This window comes from Centruroides vittatus, unplaced genomic scaffold, assembly GCF_030686945.1.
Source record: "Centruroides vittatus isolate TY-2023 unplaced genomic scaffold, ASM3068694v2 contig_882, whole genome shotgun sequence".
Lineage (NCBI taxonomy): Eukaryota > Metazoa > Arthropoda > Arachnida > Scorpiones > Buthidae > Centruroides > Centruroides vittatus.
In genome coordinates this window covers 2,599,433-2,620,049 of record NW_027122574.1, presented here as the reverse complement: position 1 = coordinate 2,620,049, position 20,617 = coordinate 2,599,433, and the positions used below count along the sequence as shown (strand labels likewise).

The 20,617-nt window shown below is 29.4% G+C and overlaps 1 protein-coding gene across 3 annotated transcripts in view; it reads right to left on the bottom strand.

Annotated features, from left to right (window-relative positions):
- LOC136983451 (activating signal cointegrator 1 complex subunit 2) overlaps positions 1–20,617 on the bottom strand; it is a 60,933-nt gene that overhangs the window by 263 nt on the left and 40,053 nt on the right. For all 3 annotated transcript variants that reach the window (XM_067280189.1, XM_067280190.1, XM_067280188.1), the window contains 14 exons: positions 18,584–18,781; positions 18,252–18,481; positions 18,094–18,174; positions 17,907–18,011; positions 17,787–17,846; positions 17,642–17,716; positions 15,811–15,946; positions 11,560–11,709; positions 6,068–6,171; positions 5,882–5,992; positions 5,546–5,746; positions 1,673–1,754; positions 1,478–1,595; positions 12–162 (listed from right to left, as the gene is read on the bottom strand). In XM_067280189.1, the coding sequence (XP_067136290.1) occupies positions 23–162; positions 1,478–1,595; positions 1,673–1,754; positions 5,546–5,746; positions 5,882–5,992; positions 6,068–6,171; positions 11,560–11,709; positions 15,811–15,946; positions 17,642–17,716; positions 17,787–17,846; positions 17,907–18,011; positions 18,094–18,174; positions 18,252–18,481; positions 18,584–18,781 (1,791 nt within the window). In that variant the 3' untranslated portion in view covers positions 12–22. The remainder of the gene's footprint in view (positions 1–11; positions 163–1,477; positions 1,596–1,672; positions 1,755–5,545; positions 5,747–5,881; positions 5,993–6,067; positions 6,172–11,559; positions 11,710–15,810; positions 15,947–17,641; positions 17,717–17,786; positions 17,847–17,906; positions 18,012–18,093; positions 18,175–18,251; positions 18,482–18,583; positions 18,782–20,617) is intronic.

Below are 20,617 nucleotides of genomic sequence, written 5' to 3'. Positions count from 1 at the left end.
GGAATAATTACTTTTCTAGAGATTATGTAGGAAACATTCCCCTCTGCCGTTTTTTATCGCTTTGAAATCTGCGATTGTGATTGGCCACGCTACTTTTGTGTTTCTCCTTGTACTCCCTATTCCGTAACGTCGTTTTGTCTTGGCCCTGGCCGCGAGGTTTTCCTGTTAATGAGAAAAATTAATTTTTTTACCTGTCGAGGGGTTCGAACGTTACTTTACAAGGTCCGTTTACCTCCAAAACGTACGAAATTCGATACCCTCGTGGAAGAAAACGTGCTAAACTACTATCGATGTTGGATGGATAATTAAGGAATGTTTTCGGCTCCGTACCGGAGAATCTTTTTTTACCACGCTATTTTTAATTGTTTTATATTCTGAAGAGTAAGCCGGGCGATGGACGACTACTCGCAGCCGTCGCTATACGAATAATCGGGAAAGGAACATTCTTTCAATTTTATTTCGTTATTTAGTTTAGTCAAGAGTAATAAACGCTCATTCCCGATAGTCTATTGTATTTTCTCCGAATAGTTTTTATGTTTAGCCCACCTGTTATCGGTCGACCAGGATTAATAACAGAGTCCTTCTCTTCCCTCTTCCCTTTGTATATTTCTTACAAATACAAATCTCCCGCCTCTCGTATACGAAAAAGCAGACAATCGCCGGTAATTCCAACCTCGGAGGGATCCCGTAGGAAACGAAAATGCCTTAATGTATACAATCTTATGCCCACGGGATATCTGTTTCCGTCGGGTCGGACCCGGAATTTAGGAAAATGTCTATAACCAACTTTTGATATTCGTACTAAATAACTCCAGGGCTTTAGAAAAAGTATTGTGGCATTTATGGATATTGCACGCACTTTATAGAAAGTTGCACGAATTTCTGTGGGCATAAAGGTGCTGTTGCTTCTGATATGTGGAGTGTAGAAATATCTGCTTCGGTTTTCACGTGTTTTTCACTTTTTTTTTACACTTTCACATCTGCAAACAATACTACCATGGTGTAAATTCCAGTAGGAATGACCAGTCTTCCAGTCTCCTGCAACTCTGTGGCATATTGTAAAATAAAATTCCGATATGGTGATTCCGGCAAGATGAGATGATTGAAGTTCGACAAAAAGGAGTTTATACCGAATCGGAAAGACAAAGAAATGTCGACGAAAGTTAAGATATTTAAGAATCTGACGGAAAGATTTGGAGAGATACCGCAATACACGTACTTTCTAACGGTTAGGCATTTAAGTAATATAGTTGATAAGATTAAAACGCCAATGCTTTACGTATTACGGTACCAAAAGAAAAATGTTCGCTTAATTTTCTGTGGACGTTTAATGGGTAATTACGTAAGTCTTTATAAAATTGCTTCGCATCCCACTGCTTAATGGCTCGACATGGAGCAAAAAACATTCCTTAAGTAAAGAAATTCTACTGGATGCTAAAACCAAATGGTTTAGTATGTACTTTTATTCGAGTTTTACCTTTAACGTCGTGATGTCTCCTCATTTCCTGAATTCTTTCTTCTTCTTTCTTCCGCAATTCTGCCGGATTTGGAACAAATTCGTCTGCAATCCTATGTATACTACTGCTTGCTTGTTCCTGTAAAATTAAATTATATTGTTAAAAATTCTTCTTTTGCATATAAATTTTGAACTTTTTTTTTTATTTGTACGTACAGATTTTTCAGAAATACTGGGAGATGAATTATCGTCGTCAGAATGGTCGCCTTTTTCTAATACCCTTGGCGTCCTAATGGGTCTAAAAAATTAAATGCAATTACAGCTTTATTGGACAAAATTCAAAAATTATTATTTTTAAATGGTTAAATACAATACAGTAGACCCCCCGATAATATTGGTTCATATAAGATGGATTCGTATAACACTGGAAAAATTGCGATCGTGTTTGTATAACACGATAAAAGAATGAAACAGATTGTCGTGGTGACTCGTGTCTCGATAGGATTGGTCAAATCTGGACCAATTAGTGGACCAAGTTTAAACGAGCAGCAGACCTACTAAAAAACATTTATTATTCAATGGCCATAAAAATTATATTTCTATTAATGATGTCTCCAAAGATCGGCGAATTTTTCGCAAAAAGAATAACTTATCGGGAAACACGTCTGCCGTTCGGTGAGCCACTCCGCAACAAAAACAAGCTTATGCAATGGCGTCTTCGAACGGTGCACACTCGGTAAGTATTCCTACAATTTTTTGTTTATAGCATAGTTTATATAGATTATTCCCAAAAAATTATACGTGTTTTGGAAATGTTCGAGTCAAATTAGTCTAGAATTGATTAATTTTATGGAAGAAAACCTTTCAAACAGCCGTATCCCTAAACTGCACAAGTGCCGGGTTGTGAATGGATCAAGTATTTGTAAAATCTAAGTGGCTCGTACAACATGGAATTCGTATAACACAAAACGTATCTACAGTGTTATAGGGGGAGTCTACTGCACAAGCAAATTTATGGTATTTCAACTACTGTTATATTATTTGTGCAACTAAAACAGTATATGTTGAGTTTATGTTCAAAATGTGCTAAGATGTCCCTGGAAAAAATGCATTTATATAATTTTCTACGTAATACTCAAATGGTGTCTAAGCATCTAATGGAATGTACTTTTCAGTTCCAAATCTGTTTTGTTAATTTAGAAAAAGCAGCAGAAATCCATGGCCCTCAAACAAAATGTGCTATGTAGCAAAAAGTGATGCAATCAAAATGTACCATGTAATTATGGTCACATCAAAACATACTATCTGAGTAAAACACACACAGAAATGATGAGTGCAATAACCACTCTTGGTTCTTAATTTAATTAATTAATTAGTAATTTAACAAAAATATGATAGTAATAGGCCTGTATCAAAAAAGTTTTTTTAGATACCATTAATTATTTTGAAAATTTGCAAACTTAATATTGTTTTGGCAAAAAGGCAATTTACCATAAAAATGTTGCTGACAAAATAATAGCAAGTTAGCTGCAATACTTGTTCCTTTTCTGTGAGATAGATACCAAGGAAGGTTACTTAGCAATTGAAAATTTGCAGAAGCAAAGGAATAAACATTTATTTACTCAAAGCTGGAAGCTTAAGAGAAATGTAAAAGCAATATTGGTTCCAGGTCACCCTGTCTGGTTGTCTGTTGTTGTATATTGTATGATCATAAGATGTATTATTCTTTCATTGTTGTTTTACACAGACAGACAAGAACAGCACAGAAGGATTTTATTTGCCAATACATCAAAACTAAACCCATTAAGTTAGTAAAAAGAAATACTTGTAGCATACAATATTATATTGAAAGAAAATCTGTCCAAACCATTCAAATTTGCAGATATTCCTGAGAATTCTTTGAGAAAATCATGGCTGCATCTTTCAATTATTGAAAAATTTCCATGGAACTGGCCAGGTTAATATTGTAAATTCAACTATTTAGTAGTGTGGATTTATTGTTTTTTTGTTTCTTTCATAAAATTATATATATATATATATATATATATATATATATATATATAAAGCTGTGTGTGTAAAATATTCAATTTTAATTAAGCACAACATTAAATTGCTGCAATAAAAATATGCTATGTATCATACCTCAATTGACATGTCATGTGATATGCATAAAATTGCATTTAAAAGTCAAAATATAAAACAAGGATTTCTGAAATTAGCATAACAAAGTAGTTTACAAGCATAGATAATATGGTAACTTCATTTTTAAAAATTACACAATTAGTAGGGCATAGATAAAAGTGATTTTTCTTGTATAGTGTCATCAGATGGTAATTTTTTGTAAATCAACTGAAGATATTAATTTTAATTGGATATTCTTCTGTGTTTTTTAAAGGAATGCTTTTAAACTTGACGGCCAAGCAGCCTAAAAAGAAAGGTCCAGTCGTCAAAAGTTTATATTCTGGAACATGTGAAGTTAATAAATGGTAGTTACCAAAGATTTTTTTGGACAGACTGTATCTTTAATTGATTTATAGTGATTTTTCACTCAAAAATTGCATAACACATTTTGAATGTCACCTCCACCTATATGAAAGCAATATACAGTAGTATAGCATTTGATGATTAGGTTCAACAGGTTAAACATTCATAATTTTGAAAATTGTTAAAATTAAAAATTCATCTCTAATTTTACTTTTCTTTATAAATTTGTATTATTATTATTATTATTAACATTTTGACAGTTACTGTACTGTGCAAAAGATAAAGGACTGCAATAACATCTGAAGCTATTTTAATGAGGACTATTTATTTTTTGAAATAAAAAATAAAAATATTCTATGCACAGTTTACATTCTGTACAATTATAATACACACATTTATACAAGCAAAAGCTACATTGGTCTCATTGATTCAGAAACAAAATACTAAGTAGAATAGATTTCTTATAGAAAAATGAAACAGTAGTCAAAGGGAACATTGGATCTTTTAGGGCTTATCATACAGAGACCAAATTTTCAGATTTTAGTTTTTATTTAACATTAAAATACAATATTTAAGTAAATTTTACAATAAAATTCATAGCCTGTAAATAAATATAATGCCAACATGCATATTTATTAATAGACTGTGAATGTTATTGTAAAATTTAATTAAGTAACATTCACAGTCTATTAATAAATATGCATGTTGGCATTATATTTATTTACAGGCTATGAATTTTATTGTAAAATTTACTTAAATATTGTATTTTAATGTTAAATAAAAACCAAAATCTGAAAATTTGGTCTCCACACATGAAAAGAAAACTATATAAGAACTAATAGAAAACTAATAGTTAAGACATTGGATATGTTACTGGAAAAATCTAAAATTGAAAAAATAAAATAGTTTGTGCATTAGAAGATGTCAAAGTTCAATCTTTTACACGTACACAACAAAACAGTATCCAAGTGATTGGTTTTAAGCAGCTGGTACTTAAACATCAGCTGCTGATTTTCAAAAGATAAAGGTCTATTAATTTTCTCCATATTTTAAAATGATCGTGTTTTCTTTTTTTATTACTATATATAAATAAATTTTAATAATTAAATCATTCATAGTTATTTGATCTATATAACTAACATTGTTTGCAAAGAATTGTTTTGAATTTTAAAACATGTCAAGTGAAGTGAAACATCAGGAGTAAAATAAGGGTGGTTAGAATAGAGTCTCTACTACTGTATTTAATTTTTTTTACATAAGAATATCTTTTAGTTATACAAAAATATTATTTTAATAATAAACACACTGTACACTGGATGCTGATGGAAAACAAATGTTTTCAAATCAATGTTTTGTTCTATTAGCTGAATTTTTGGTTTTGTAAGTGATATTTACGAGTATTATTTTATATTAAAATTTTAAAAACACGTTCATAAAATACATATATTTGTTGAAAAAGCAAGTTATTTTATTATAAAATCAATTCGAAAAGTGTCTAAGGTCAACTGAACAGTTTGATCCAAAATATATTAGAATAACATGCAGTGGAGATTTTGTTAGTGTTACTTTAAATTTTTTTTATTTCTAAATATGAAACAATTCTACCTTTTATATAACATGTCATCAGGAGAAGGTGGCTCTTCAGGTCCAAGATTTCTATCATCGTATGTGTCATCATATTCATCCTCATATAAAAAAGTATCATCTGTTTCTTCTATGACATCATATTTTTGATATATTTCTCTTAAAGCTGAGGCATTTTTATCTTGTTTTAGAACAATGTTTATATCTAAAAGTTTATCTTCTCTGTAACAATAATTATAATTAACATACAAGTAAGTAAAATCAGGAAATTAAAAATTTTAGTTTTTTAGATTATTGAATTAGTAAAATAATTTTTAAATAAAAACAGAATGATAAATTTTTTTTTGTAGAACTTACCGTTTACCTTTATGAATTCTACTTTTATCTATTTTATCAGTTGAAAACACATCAAATTCATCATTATCATAAATATTTTTACGATTGGAAAGAATGGAAGACTTCCGAGTACTTCAAAATAAAAAGATCAACTTTATTGAGGTTTTAAAACACTTTCCACAAAGTCTCAAATAAATATCTAAATACCTTTTCATTGATCTATCCAATTTGTTTAAACTGCTAGGAAGAGTGTCATCAAGTAATGCACTAATCACTTTTTCTGTATCATAATTGTAGTACTCTAAACATTGCTGCAAATATTGTTTTTAATAAACAAATATATGACTTATTTATATTAATTTCTTATGCATAGAGATGCTGTGCAATATGACAGTGCTGCCACAGAAACACAAATATAACTGTACTGTGGATAATTATTAAATACATTCGTGATGTTAAGTCAATAATTATTCACACTGCAGTTCTATTTGTGCTTCTATGGCAACAGTCATTTTGCACAGCATTGATGTTGCTAGGTTATGTCAATTATCACTGCCATTAATTATGGTTATTCTCTGTGTGTACATCACAGAAGAGCAATAATCAGTAATCTGTTTTGTGGTCAGAAGGTGTATCAAGGACTGAACTCCATCAAAGACTTTTAGCACAATATGGGAATAGTGTTTTGCCACAGTGGTGTGTGTATGAATGGATTTAAAAATTCAAAAATGATTATGCAACTGTTATGCATGAGGAAGGAACTGGATGCCCATCCATGGCCACAAATGAAGACAAGTGTACGCATCACATGGTTCTCACAATGACTATTGACAAAGCAATAAAATCATCTTCAGATTAATGATGTTTCTGCCTACTAAATCATCCACAACCTACTTGGGTTACATATAAGATACATGCAAGATGGACTCAAAGCAACTCAAAATGTTGCACAAACAGAAGCATTTCAATTGCTATGGGAATTAATATGACACAGTCTTACAGAATTGCCAATGATGATAAAACATGGTTCCATTACTAAGAGCCAAAGAGTAAACAGCAGATTATAAAATAGAAACTTCCACAATCATCCAGCAAAAAGAAAGTTTAAAAGCTGATCATCTGATACCTACAATTTTTTGGGACTCACTAGATTATATCAGGAGAGGAGTGAAATAAACAGTTACTGGATCGTTAGAGTGAAATGTTTACTGCCAGGCTAAAATTTGCAAGTTGAAAGCAAACACTAAAGACTACTGCTGAAAGGTATACCATTGATGCATGCCAATGGCCATCTACATACTGTTGCTCACATTGCCGACACCTCTGGAAACTCAAGTTTGAAACAATGACTCATCCTCCAGTAGAGTCTCAATCTCATCACTTTGGACTATAACTTGTTTAGTTCACTCAAAGAGGCACTAAGGGCTATCTATTCATTTAGGACCAAGAAGTGAAAGTAGTGATAGATTTGTGGTTTATTGTTCAGCCAAAAATATTCTAATCTGAGGGCATAAAAATGCTTGCATAACAATGAATCAAGTGCATGGAAAAGCAAGAGAACCATGTAGCAAAATGATGCTAATGTAAGTTTTCTGTTTTGTTTTGAAAAAGTTTATAGACAAGGATCCAGCCAGAGAACTGGAATAGACCTTTGATGTAACGTGTGCATATTTGTATGAAAATCTGGATGAGGAGTTATATATACCTAATCCTGATGGTTATACAGTAAAAGGTAATAAAGGGAAACTACTGAAGACTATTTACAGCTTGGACAGTCTGGTTGATGCTGTCATGATGAATTACGTTCAGCTCTGATGGCATTAAGGTATAATGTGACTGCTCAAGATAGTTATATGTGTGTGTGTATGTGTGTGTGTGTGTGTGTGTGTGTATGTATGTATGTAAATAATAATAATAAATCTGCTTGCCTCTAAGAACTGGTGGGAATATCAAATTAAAAAAAAGGTCACTGAAAATGACCACATAAAAATATTGTTGGATTTTCAAATTCAGAGATAAGATATTAGCACACAACACACCGGACATTACTAACATTGAAGAGAACCAGGTGTGGAAAATTCACATAGCCGTACCAGGTGACAGCAGAATCGAAGTAAAGGAGCAGGGAGAAATCACAAAATATCAAGATTTGAAGATTGTACCAGATTTGCTGAATTTCAAACTAGCCAAAATAATATCTGAAATCGGCACACTAGGTGCTATACCAAAACATCTCCATCAGCATTTAAAAAACACTCAACATCCACAAAATCACCACTTGCCAAATTCAAAAAGCTACACTTCTTGGATCTGCCACTATCTTACACTGGTATACTACACAATCCTAAGCTCCTGGGAGGGGCTTGATTCAAATGTAATCTAACACCAGTACACGATCTTGTTGCTGTGTTTTATTTATTACTAACCAGCCAAAATAGTACCCAATAATAATACAGTGGAACCTCGCTTAACGAGCATAATTCGTTCCATAACCTTACTCATAACGCAAAACACTCGTTACGCGAAACAATTTTTCCCATAGAAATTAATGTAAAATACCATAATGCGTTCCATGCTGAAAAATACTCAAATACCGTATTTACTAGCATATAAGACGAGGTTTTTATTCATTTTTCACTGCTTCAAAAACCTAGGTCATCCTATATGTGCGAGTGAAGGATCCTTTGCGTTTTTGCAATAATTTTTGTGAACCATGTATTAGTTCATGCAGCCATTATAGCAGGGTGCTATGGAGGTCAAGGTGAATGTCGCTTTTAAAGAGATTATTCAAAAATAGCTGGTCACTTAGCAATGATTATAAATATAATTACTTCATATTTGTTAAATTGATATTTTTAATGAATATTTGTACATTCTGAATCATTAAAAATAAACTTTTTCCTGTCATGTGCATTATAATCTTTTGGTTTTGCTTCGTGGGTATCAGGTGCATGGAAAAGCATTCTTCAAAAGTTGATAGCAGTCATTCAGGAAATACTGCGTTTTAAATTCACTCGACGGATCAGAGGACCATGCTTTGTGGAGTAAGAGTGAAAAAGAGGAAAATTGTAACCAAGCTTTGGAGGGCGAGTGTGAGTAGACAAAAAGTGATAGCGTCAAGAAAAACATGGTTGTTTGCCTTAATACATGCATTTGATGATAATTTATATGTGATTAAAAATGAAATAAAATTAGAATTGTATTAATATATCTAATTTTCTTTATTATGATCTTTAAAGTCACACCTTGTCCTATATGTGAGATTGTCTTATATGCAAGTAAATACAGTATTTTATGTATAATGTTTATTCAAAGAAAATTATACAATATACATTGTTGAGGAGCGTGAATTATCATCATCTTTTCTTCTAGCATGGAATGAACCAATCTAAAATGGAAACTCAATTTGCAGGAGGGGGAAAAAAATTACAGATAATAGCATGATGGAGCACGCGCATAATCTGGGACTTCCCCTCTCCTCATCACTCATTATGCAAAACGTTGCTTGAAAAGCGAGTCATTTTTTAAAAATTTGATTTGTTCGTTATGCAAATCACTCATTATGCAAGGCGCTCATTAATATATTACAGCAGAACCTCAATTATTATTAGGTACTATGAATAATAATAAGATTTGAACAAATAATTATTATTAACCAGCCAAAATAGTACCAAATAATAATATTATTATTTGGTACTATTTTGGTTGGTTAATAATATTTATTTGTTCAAGCCTTATTTTTATTCATCTATGACAATGATATATCCATCTTTGTTAAAATTCAAACACGAATTGTTTACAGCTTGATCAAGGTATAAATGAACTGTCTACTCATTTCGATATCAAGAATCTTGGACCCTTATCTAAACACTTAGATTTAGTCTATAAATTTATTGAAGACAACATTTCTATTCAACAAATAATGTGCACAGCTACACAGACAAATTAACCAAATTTTATGGATGAAAATTAAAGCATATATTCTGTTAATTGTTGCAAGAAGAATATTCAGTAGTTCAGTAGTTATGCTGACCAATTTTGAGTCAGCACTACTGAATATAAAAATATTTATAGGACAAGTATTATTTCTGGCATCCACATGCATACAAATTTTCAGCATGCTATCTAAATTTTCTGAGGTGGCCTACAGTAATTCACGGAAGTTGTCCAATGTAAAAATATGAATATCCTTCAAATAATATGTTGCTACTGGGATGACATGGTTATTGCCCCTAAAAGTGTGTTTTGCATTCAGCTGTGTTGTTAGTATTGAGTTTAGTCTGCTGTTGTGTTCTTTTGTTAGTCTTTATTTGTGCATGTTCTGTTGGTTTAGCCTATTGAAATCCTAAATATTTGTAGGATTATTATTATTAATATTACTATCATGAAAAGTTTTAGTTTACTTAGAAAAAGACAATTATTCACTAACTAATCATTTATTTTAATTATCTAATAACTTTGCAAGAAGATATTTACAAATTTATAATCAGAAACTACTAATCACAAATGTGTGTTGCATAGTCTGTCATAAATCAAAATTTTATTTGTAAAAAATTAATAATGTAAAACTGATAATGTTTTGTCTAAAAATTTAGTTTATCAAGCATCAAAGCTTAGTTTTCTATATCTTAAATACTTTTGTTGCACAATTTCTTAACAGAAAGAATATTCATTAAAGGAAATTGTGCAACAAAATAAATTGATGAATTGTTATATAAAGCAAATTTGAATTTATGGGATGCTACATCAGAAACTAGTATTAATTAGTTTGTGTTCCTAATGAAAATATTTGAGTAATATGGAGGATTAAGATTTTTGATCAAGATATATTATTGAAATAAAAAGGCTGGTAATGAAGCTGAAAAAATTAATGCTATTAATAATTTATAAGAATTTGACAAGTTATGATAATACAGTCAAACCTGTTTTTGTGTGCTCTTTTTATGTGCGATTTTTATTTGTGCGATTTTTTTAATGCGAATTTTTAATTTGTGCGGTATAGTTGGCGACTAGTCTCGTGCGATTCGTCATGTCTTACGTTGACTTATTATAGCTAAATAAACTTATTATAGCATAAATGCACTTATTATAGTAATATTATTGCATGAATATGTGAAAAATGAAATAATTTACTTTTTAAGTCAACAAAACACCACCTGGACAAAAATATGTAAAAAACAGACGATAGACCAGATGATGCAGTCAAGTGCTGACATCTGTTGTCAATAAATTCTATTTCGTACGGTTTTGAGTTATTTTCTATGTGAGACTTTTTTTATGCGGTCCCTGTTGACCGCATAAAAAAAATATTTTTTAATTGTGTCGCGAAAACTATTATTTACAGCCATTCGTGAAGTTTCGTGAGATTTTTTTTTATGAGTTTTTTTTAATGCGGTCCCTATCCCCCGCATAAAAACAGGTTTGACTGTACTTTTTTTTAAATAAGAATTTTCAAGTAAAGTCCTTAAATTGCTAACTTTTAAATCAGAAAAATAATGTGATTGTATTGAGTTGATGAAGGCATTAAAATGATTTAAAATTATATATTACATTATTCCATTGAGTCTTAAAATAGCCACTTAAAAATAAGATTAAAATCTAATATATGCAAAAATGTAGTTAAAATATCTGTTTTAAATTTTCATTACTTATAAAACACCAAGATTTCACAAAAAGTTTAGAAAATAGTTATAAATTACCTCTACAAATCCTTCTCCTAAATGACTGAGAACATCTAAAACTTGAGTTACTAAAGAATCCAATTCAACACCTTCCAATTTTGGTGTAGCACAAGCACCATCTAATACTGAATCACTGCATATTTCAGAATTTGGAACAGATTCTGGAATCTGTATAAAATTTGTTAATTTCATATATATTACAATAGGTCTTGTTTTACATGGAATTGATGTTCACGAATTCATGTTTTTTGTACACAATAAATGGTTAGATTAGTATCACTAAATCTGACTCTTATAAGTTAGTCAGCAAAAATGTTTTTCTGGTTCTGACATTTCAAACACAGAACTACCAAATGCAACTAACTCATTGCAGTTTGCATGTTTTTTTTCTAAAGTTATATATTCTATGATATATACAGAGCAAAATCTTATAATTTCAGAAATATTAAACTGAACTGTTATTTATTATCATAAAATATTATAAACTGGATAGTTGTAAATTTTCTAGTGCAATAAACCACAAATTTCCAGCAGAAAACTTTAACTTTAATCAGAAACATTTTTGGCCTTATTTAAAAGGTCATGTTTAGGCTACGGAGAATCAAAATTATGAAACTGTTTAATGGCTTTCAGTAGAATATATTATAAATTTGAACCAAGTTGACAGATAAACGTTCCAAAAATAGAAGGTTTTAAGTTTACACCATTTAAAACAGCTGCCAATGAATTAATTGAATATAAAATAAATTAAATAAAAACAAAAATATATGAAATAAATGCATAATACTTGTATACCGAGCGAATTAAATACTTTTTAATTTTAATGTAGTTAAACATAAAACGAAAAAAAATTATAGAAATGTGTTAATTTTGAAGAAAAAGCTTCAAAGTATAATTTCCTTTGTCTCGCCTTAGCGCGAAACTTGACACCGATGTGTCATTGTTTACACAGCTGGATGACCTTGAGAACAGCTGGTGTCGTCTTTCGCGGGACATTCTCATGAAACTCTCGGGAGGAGAAGGGTAAAAAGTAGGGTGAATACTAGATGGCGGTATATTTCTAAATATTTTTTTAAAATTACGATTTTAATTGAAATTTCCGACCCCCCGACTTAATTAAACGTATATATAATAAAATCTATTAATTAAAAAAATTAAAAAACTATTGGATGCTGTTTTTGACATCAGAAAATAGCTTTAAATAACTTTACCGAAGTAAAATCGACGCACTAGAACTTTAGAAAGATGAATAAAGTTTTATAAAAAAATCCCATAAAAAAACCATTAAGCGTTAATTGCGTGTCATTAAAGGTTAATTAAACTCGCAATAAAATTTTTTCGCGCGGGTAAAAATTTTTCAAAAAATTTGGAGACTTAGAAAACATCCGAAAAATCAAAAAAAAAAAAATTTTTTTAGGGGTCCTAAAGGACCCCATTTTTTGTAACGCTATACAACTTGCCCGAGATATCTCGGGCTAAGGGCTGAACGCGATAATAGTTTATAGAGATAAATTAAATGAAACTTTCCAAGTAAATGCATTCTATAAGCAACACCAACATCAAACAAAGTCTTTATGTTTTTATTTATTATATTAGCTATAAATTGGGAATCCTATTGTCTACATCAGTGTCATTCCTTAATAGTTGGTAGATGATAGAGTTAACAGGATCCCTTCAGAATCCTAAGGGCATAAAAGATTCCAATTCTGCACCATATGAGAATATATATGAGCAATAGTCAGGCCTTTAAATGCATGCATAAAGGAACATGAGTAGAATTTAATGAAGGATATCAAAGCTACTGCATTAACAATATATGCAACAGAACAGAAGATGCATGCTGCCAAGATAATATGACCAAGCAGGAATCCTGAATAAGCAAAGATATTAGCACAACTGAAAATACATTTGTCTTCAAAAACCAACATATATATAAACTTTAATGGTAAATAGAATATATGTAATGCGTAGAAGTCAGCTTATATGAGATTCTGTAACCAACCAATCATGTACAGTGGAATCTTGCTTAATGAGCACCTTGCACAAGTATTTCGCATAACGAGCAAAACAAATTGAAAAAATTTGCCTTGCTTAACGAGTGATATTTCGCATAATGAGTGATGAAGAGAGGGGAAGTCCTGAATTGTGCGCATGCGGCATGCTCCATCAATCTGTGTTTAGTACTCGTTCCACTAGCATCTTAGTGTCGCTTGTGATCACATATTTTTCTAAACTTGTGTTCACATATTACTTATAAACATCAACAACCATAGCCCGTTATATAACAAATGATATGCCAAATGATATGCCAAATTCTTAGTTCATTAAATTTAATGACCGATTCCAAATTAAATTTTAGAAATGTCTGAATTAAAAATTAACTATTTATAATTATTAAATTTAATATGAGATGGAAACATAACTGCTTACCTCTAGTCAAATTAATTAATTTCTAATATTTAATTATAGCCTATACATAACCCAAGAATTTGGCATATCATTTAGAGTGTTTATCAAACATTTAAGCTGTGACTTTTTTTGTTTCTGCAAATCTAATTCTCATTCCAGGATGGTTCATTCCATGCTAGAAGAAATGATGATGATGATTCATGCTCCTATATTGTACAATTCTTTTTGAATAAACGTTATACATAAAACATTTGAGCATTTTTCGACGTGGAATGCATTATCGTATTTTACATTAATTTCTATGGGAAAAATTGTTTCACTTAATGAGTGTTTCGCATTAAGAGTAAGATTCTGGAACGAATTATGCTCATTAAGTGAGGTTCCACTGTAGAACACTGTTTCCCAACCTGTGAGATGGATACCTAGGATATGCAAAACACTTTCAAAAAGTATGCAGAAATAAATTTGAAATGGTTGCAAAATTTAATTTTCAATTAGTATGTTTTCAATTTATACTTATGCAATTTAAATTTTCTACACTCAAATCTTTAGAAGTTGGTAACTTGAATTCTTACATACTTATGATATTTTATGCATTTGCGAGGACCCAATTCAGTTATTGGGTTGCAATTTTTAAAAGTTTTAAATCAGAAATTCCAACTGGCATCCATTTGTCTGTCCTTCTTTACTCTTGAGAATGGAGTGAAAATCAAGACCAGAAAGCTTAGGGGCAGGAAGCCCTGAATAACTATATGTGATCTTCTGGTTCAGACCAAAAGTTATTTCAATTCAAAAATTTTATTCTGAGTGGATTTAGATAACAACAGAGTCATGCCAGTCATCTAACAGGAAAAGTATGATATACAGAGAGAAGCCACTACTAAATTGAGAGCAGTGTGTCGAAAAATTGCAGACTCATTTAACAAATGTCACAATAAATAATTGCACATTTTAATTCAATTCTTTTATATCTGTTGAGTGCTGTAGTACTTTAAGTTGCAAATTAACAATTAAAAATCAGATAATGGTGCAGTTATTAAGTTTTATCCACTAATTTAATAATTAGTTGAATAAACTTTCCAATCCACCATAAAGTAAATAAACAAACACATTATGATGTTTAGAATTTATGAAAAGGGGTACATAGACTGGATAAGATTTGGAATCACTGATGTGTATGATGGGATTCCCAATTTATAAATAATACAATAAAAAAAAAGCATATTGAGTTTGGTTAACGTTGGCATAGCTTATACTTTGATATTATAGCTTAATTTAATTATTGGCTTTAATTAATAGCTTAATTATTGGTTAATGAATATACTTGGGAAGCTATATTCAATTTGTTATCTGTGTAAACTACTATATATATACATACAAATAAATGTATATGTTTTTATTTATTTTATATTTAATTAATTCATTGGTTATTTTTAATTGATGTAAATTTAAAATGTTCTACTTTTCAAACATTCTATTGACTTAATCCAAATTTGTAGTAAGTTTTACTGAAAGCTGTTAAGCAGTTCAATAATTCAATTCTCTGTAGCCTGAAGATGATCTTTAAACAAGGTCACAAACATTTGTAATTAATTTTCTGCTGGAATTTTGTGGTTTATTGTACTATTATTATTTATTATAGTAAAAAAATCTTTTAAACACATTTTCATGTTGTTCTGTTAATTGTAAATGGTTGTTTAAGCATCTAGGCAATCACTTAAAGGTACTTAAAGTACACAAATTTATATGGAATTTCATTTTACATGATACCTGCTGACATACAACCCCAGAGTAAGGCAAGACCACACTGTATAAAAAGTTCACTTATAAAAAAAAAAATGTTCATAATTAAAAGATTACCTGATTTATTTCATTTGATTGTTTTGCTGAATTAACAGGTGATAAAATAGGCACAGTTTTATACACAAGTGGTTTATCTAGAAGTTCATATGATGAATAGATTCCACTCAAAATGTAATCAATACTAGTGGAATCTCTTTCATTAAGATTAAAGAACCATAATTTAAATTGTTTCAAATTTTTAAGAAAATAATATATATTACTACATAAAAATTAACTTAACTTTGATATAGTTTTGTCATTCCTTCAATAGGAGATGATCCAAATTCCTATTGAAGAAATGACAAAAACATATCAAAATATAAGAAAAATTATTGTCTTGCAAGTACTGTAATCACAAAATTGAAAAAGGATAACCATGAATAGAGACCAACAACTGTAGTGCCTTTGACCAATGTGCTTCTCTCCTCTTTCTCTGTAAAACGCAAACGTTTTCGAACCTCGTTGGTTCTTCCTCAGGCGTAACGGAATTCTGTTCTACAAAATTTAAATATAAAATATTTAAATATATTTAAATATAAACCAACGAGGTTCGAAAACGTTTGCGTTTTACAGAGAAAGAGGAGAGAAGCACACCGGTCAAAGGCACTACAGTTGTTGGTTTTAATTTATTTTCACTCCGGTGTTGTTCCTTTATATATTTTCATGAATAGAGAATAGGCGAACTAGCTGACTATATACTAACTGGTTACTATCATTTTGGTAATCTTAACATAGGAAAGCACTGATTACTTGTAAGAGAAACAACTTTTGAGTGCACAGTCAGTACACATTCTAAAATATAGTGTACTGTATAATCATACAATTAGTCTATTATTTAACTCTTTAAACATGAAGTTGGACAAAATTGGCTGATGGAAGTTGTTTAACTAGTTTTCTACACAAGTTCCTTTTGCAGCCTGAAAGGCAAAAACAATTTAGTCTGCAAGTACATGGAAAGAAGAAATCTTCAAAGCTTAGAGTTAAAACTTTCATACATGTTTAAATATCAAATAGTTGGCTTTATCATAAAACAATAAACTGTGTATGTTTTATAAGATTGTTAACTATTTTGTAAAAAATTTTTCACACAAACATCAAAAGTTTTACTAAAGAAACTCTGTTGTGTATATAAACAATCCAAATTCATTATATACATTTCAAATACATTTTTAAAAACAAATCATGTCTGAAAGATCAAAATAGAGCTTCATGTTATAAACAGGCATATGGTTCAGAGCTATAATAATAATAATAATAATCTCTTAAAGGTAGGAAAGTTAATAATTTGGAAAAAAAGAAAAGGTAATTTTATATCATGTTTTATAAATTGTACAAGATTTAAACTATAAAGAGAAAATAGACAAAATCATTTGTGAAATTTAATTTTTGATACTATTAAACCCAAAACTGAAAGAAAATGCCCCTGCCTAACAGTTCAAAATGTAAAAAAGCATGAATCCTGCATATAAAAAGCTATTTAGCAAGTAAAAGTGAAATAGACACAAACACAGAACTAACTATACTTCTTAATAGAATAGAAAGCAAGTTCAGTAGAATGGTTTTTAATATATATCTTACAAAATCACAACAATCTCAATTTTCACAACTTTCCTGGCAACATTTAAAACTGAGGGGGAGCCATAAAAAGTTTTTAATAATAAAATATCATATTCATATTTTTAATTATTATAAAATGGCAAAAAGCTTAATTTTGAGGGTAGGAATGGGTTTTATAAAAAAAATTGTAAATGCTAGTAATGAGAAATAGTCATTAACTCTGATCCTACTTGAGATATATCTATAACAAGGAAAGTGTGTCATAACAGAGTTGGTAAAGTAAAAAGGATACAGTGTCACTGATGCCTGAGATAACAATTCAATATCCTCTTCAAATGGAAAGACTTCTTGGTAATCCGAGATAAAGCTAGAGAAGATTAAAACTAGTTTAATACTTTATTCTATAAAAATTTAAAATTTAAAAAAATTAAACATACCATTTATCTGAAACACAAATGCTCATGATTTGCAAGAATACTTCAGCATTTGTCACCTGTCTACAAATAAACATAATCAATTAAGAGTTACTGAAAGAAATTAAGATTTAAAATTATTACCTATCTAAAATTGGTTGAAGACAACAGTAAAATATTATTTCCCTGAAAGACTTTATTAAGCATGTTTTCGCAAGATAAATTCTTTTGGTTAATTCAGCTATTAAGCTAAAATATAAAAAGAAAAAAAAAAATCAGTATATATTTCTATTTCTTCTTATATTTACATTTATTGAATAAACTTTTATACTCTTTTAGTTCTTCTTCTTTACTTCTATTCTTTAATTCAGTTGTGAGGGGTAAGAAAATAATCTCATAAAAACTAGATATCCTGAAATTGGAGATTAACATCTTTGAAAAATATCTTATTATTTGAAAATTAAATAAAAACCAAAAACTAATTCTAACCTGACTGCAGTTCCTTGTTTATGGAAAGATTCAGCAGCTTGTGGATATATATCTAGAAAGGCATTTAGAGTAGCACTTGTATCCACAAGATAAAATATAAGATCTTTCAGTTTGTTCCAAGTAAATGTGCTAACAGGAGTAAGTGCTTCATCAAGTTTCTTTGGTTCATTATTATTTTCAAGTTCTGTTATATTATCTAAACCCAGTTTGTTTTCTATTGTATCAAATACCTAAAAATAAATTCAGCATTAAGAAATAAATAGGTATTTATTAATTCTTTTTGTAATTAAGAAAAAAAAAATGTATATATAAACACATATACACACGCTCACTTCAAGAATAGTAGGAACAGCAGCTGCTAGATCATCTAAATATTTTGGTTGCCATTCAAAAATATTTTTGATCATTTTTTGTAGTAAATTTCTGTTTCCTCTTCCATATAATACACACAAATCCATAATTTTAGGTATATCAAATAAGAAATTCTCATAAATAATTTCTGCAAATGCTTGAGGAGTAAAATGGACATGCTGAAGAAACAAATTTTAATATATATATTAAAAAGGCATAAAATTTATAAAAATATTTAAATATTTTGATTTTCATTCAAGCAAACCAGATTTTTAAAAAAATTAACAAAATAAATTATTATTTTAATTAAATTTTCTATTATTTATAATTTATCCTGATCATATAGTAAAAATTTATTACAGATGTATTAAGATTTTAGAAACTTCAAATTCCAAATACTTTTTTAACTAAGTATTTTTTTTATTAATGTCAATTTAATTTGTAATTTAGAAGATATAAACTGTTTTTTTGAAGAGCAAAGATTGCATAATGATAGTCTCATTGTAATAAAATTACTCTACTTTCACTCAGACTCTATTAAACTGTAATACAAACAACACCTTAATGCTGAGAACCTTTAATTTTAATGATAAACAAACATTTTCGGCTCATTCCATGAGTCATCGTCAGGCTAACTACATTCGAATACTATTTCGAACAAGCAGTTCAAATAAATAGAACTCACGTGCGTTGCTAAACTACGCAAACATAAATGATATAAATAACATAAATAATAAAATAAAATAAAATAGGCCAATGGTACACGTATACATTGTAAAATCTATAGATCCGTAGGCAATCCTTTTCTCCTAGTTAATGCCTTCCTGTGAATTTTTTAATTAGAAACTAAGTAATAAAATTGTTAATAACTATCACTACATTAAATTAAACTAAAACCCAAAATTATATAGATAAAACTCTGAACACAAATTTCATTTTATTTATTCAATATTGACTTAAATCAGTTGTTACATTAAATATATGCTGTTTGATAACTATTTTTCCATTAGTTTAGGTATTTTAGAAATATAAAATGACACTGAAGTTTAGATTTTATACAGAAAACATGTAAGAGAAATAAACTTTTTCAATTTTAAGCATGCGTTTTTAAAAACTTATATATAATAAATAATATAAATATAAAAAATAGTTTGTGACATTTACATTGTATCACATATAAAACTTATATTCAAACTAATACCATTATTTCAAGAAGATAAAGTATATAACGAATATTTATAGTAAGTTTATATAACCAGAGATGCTAACCCAAGAATCAGCAGTGCAGAGCATATATATACTGTATATATGTCATGGTTGGAGAGCAGAATGGATGGGAAGCATTGCTCCTTACTCATCCAATTTCAGATATAAAATAAATTATCAATAAATTTCACAACAGAATTTTAAAATAAATTTAAATTGATATTTCTCATTCAGTAGAATACAATTTATATAACTGATGAATTAATACATTTATTCAAAATCTGTTTTGCCATAACTGTATCACCTCATATACCGTTTCAGATAAGTGATTGACTTTTAAAACATTAAATATGATTAAAAAAAAAAAAAAAAAAAATCAAACAATGACATGCAATATGCATGCACAAAATATTTAATAATACAACTTTAATTTTAAAAACGCCATTCACTACTTTCATCAAATGAATGAAAGTATAGAATGGAAGAGAATGGAACAGTAAATAGTATTTTTATCCCTTTAAATACTGTAAGCAGTTTTAATCAACAGAGGTCACATTGACAGATTGCCTCATTTGAAAAATTCTCCAAAAAGCCCATCATAAAATAGATTGCAACTAAATGTGTTTTACACATTGCACATTTTTAAACTCAGACCTTCCTATAAATTTATGTTCATACATAAGGCTAGCAGGCAATTACATTTTTTTTTTAAATTTTAACAAGAAATTTCTAAATTATCATTGTTTTACATTTCTGTTCTATTACTTATTTAACAATTACATACTCTGCATTGTGTCTTGGGGCCTCCT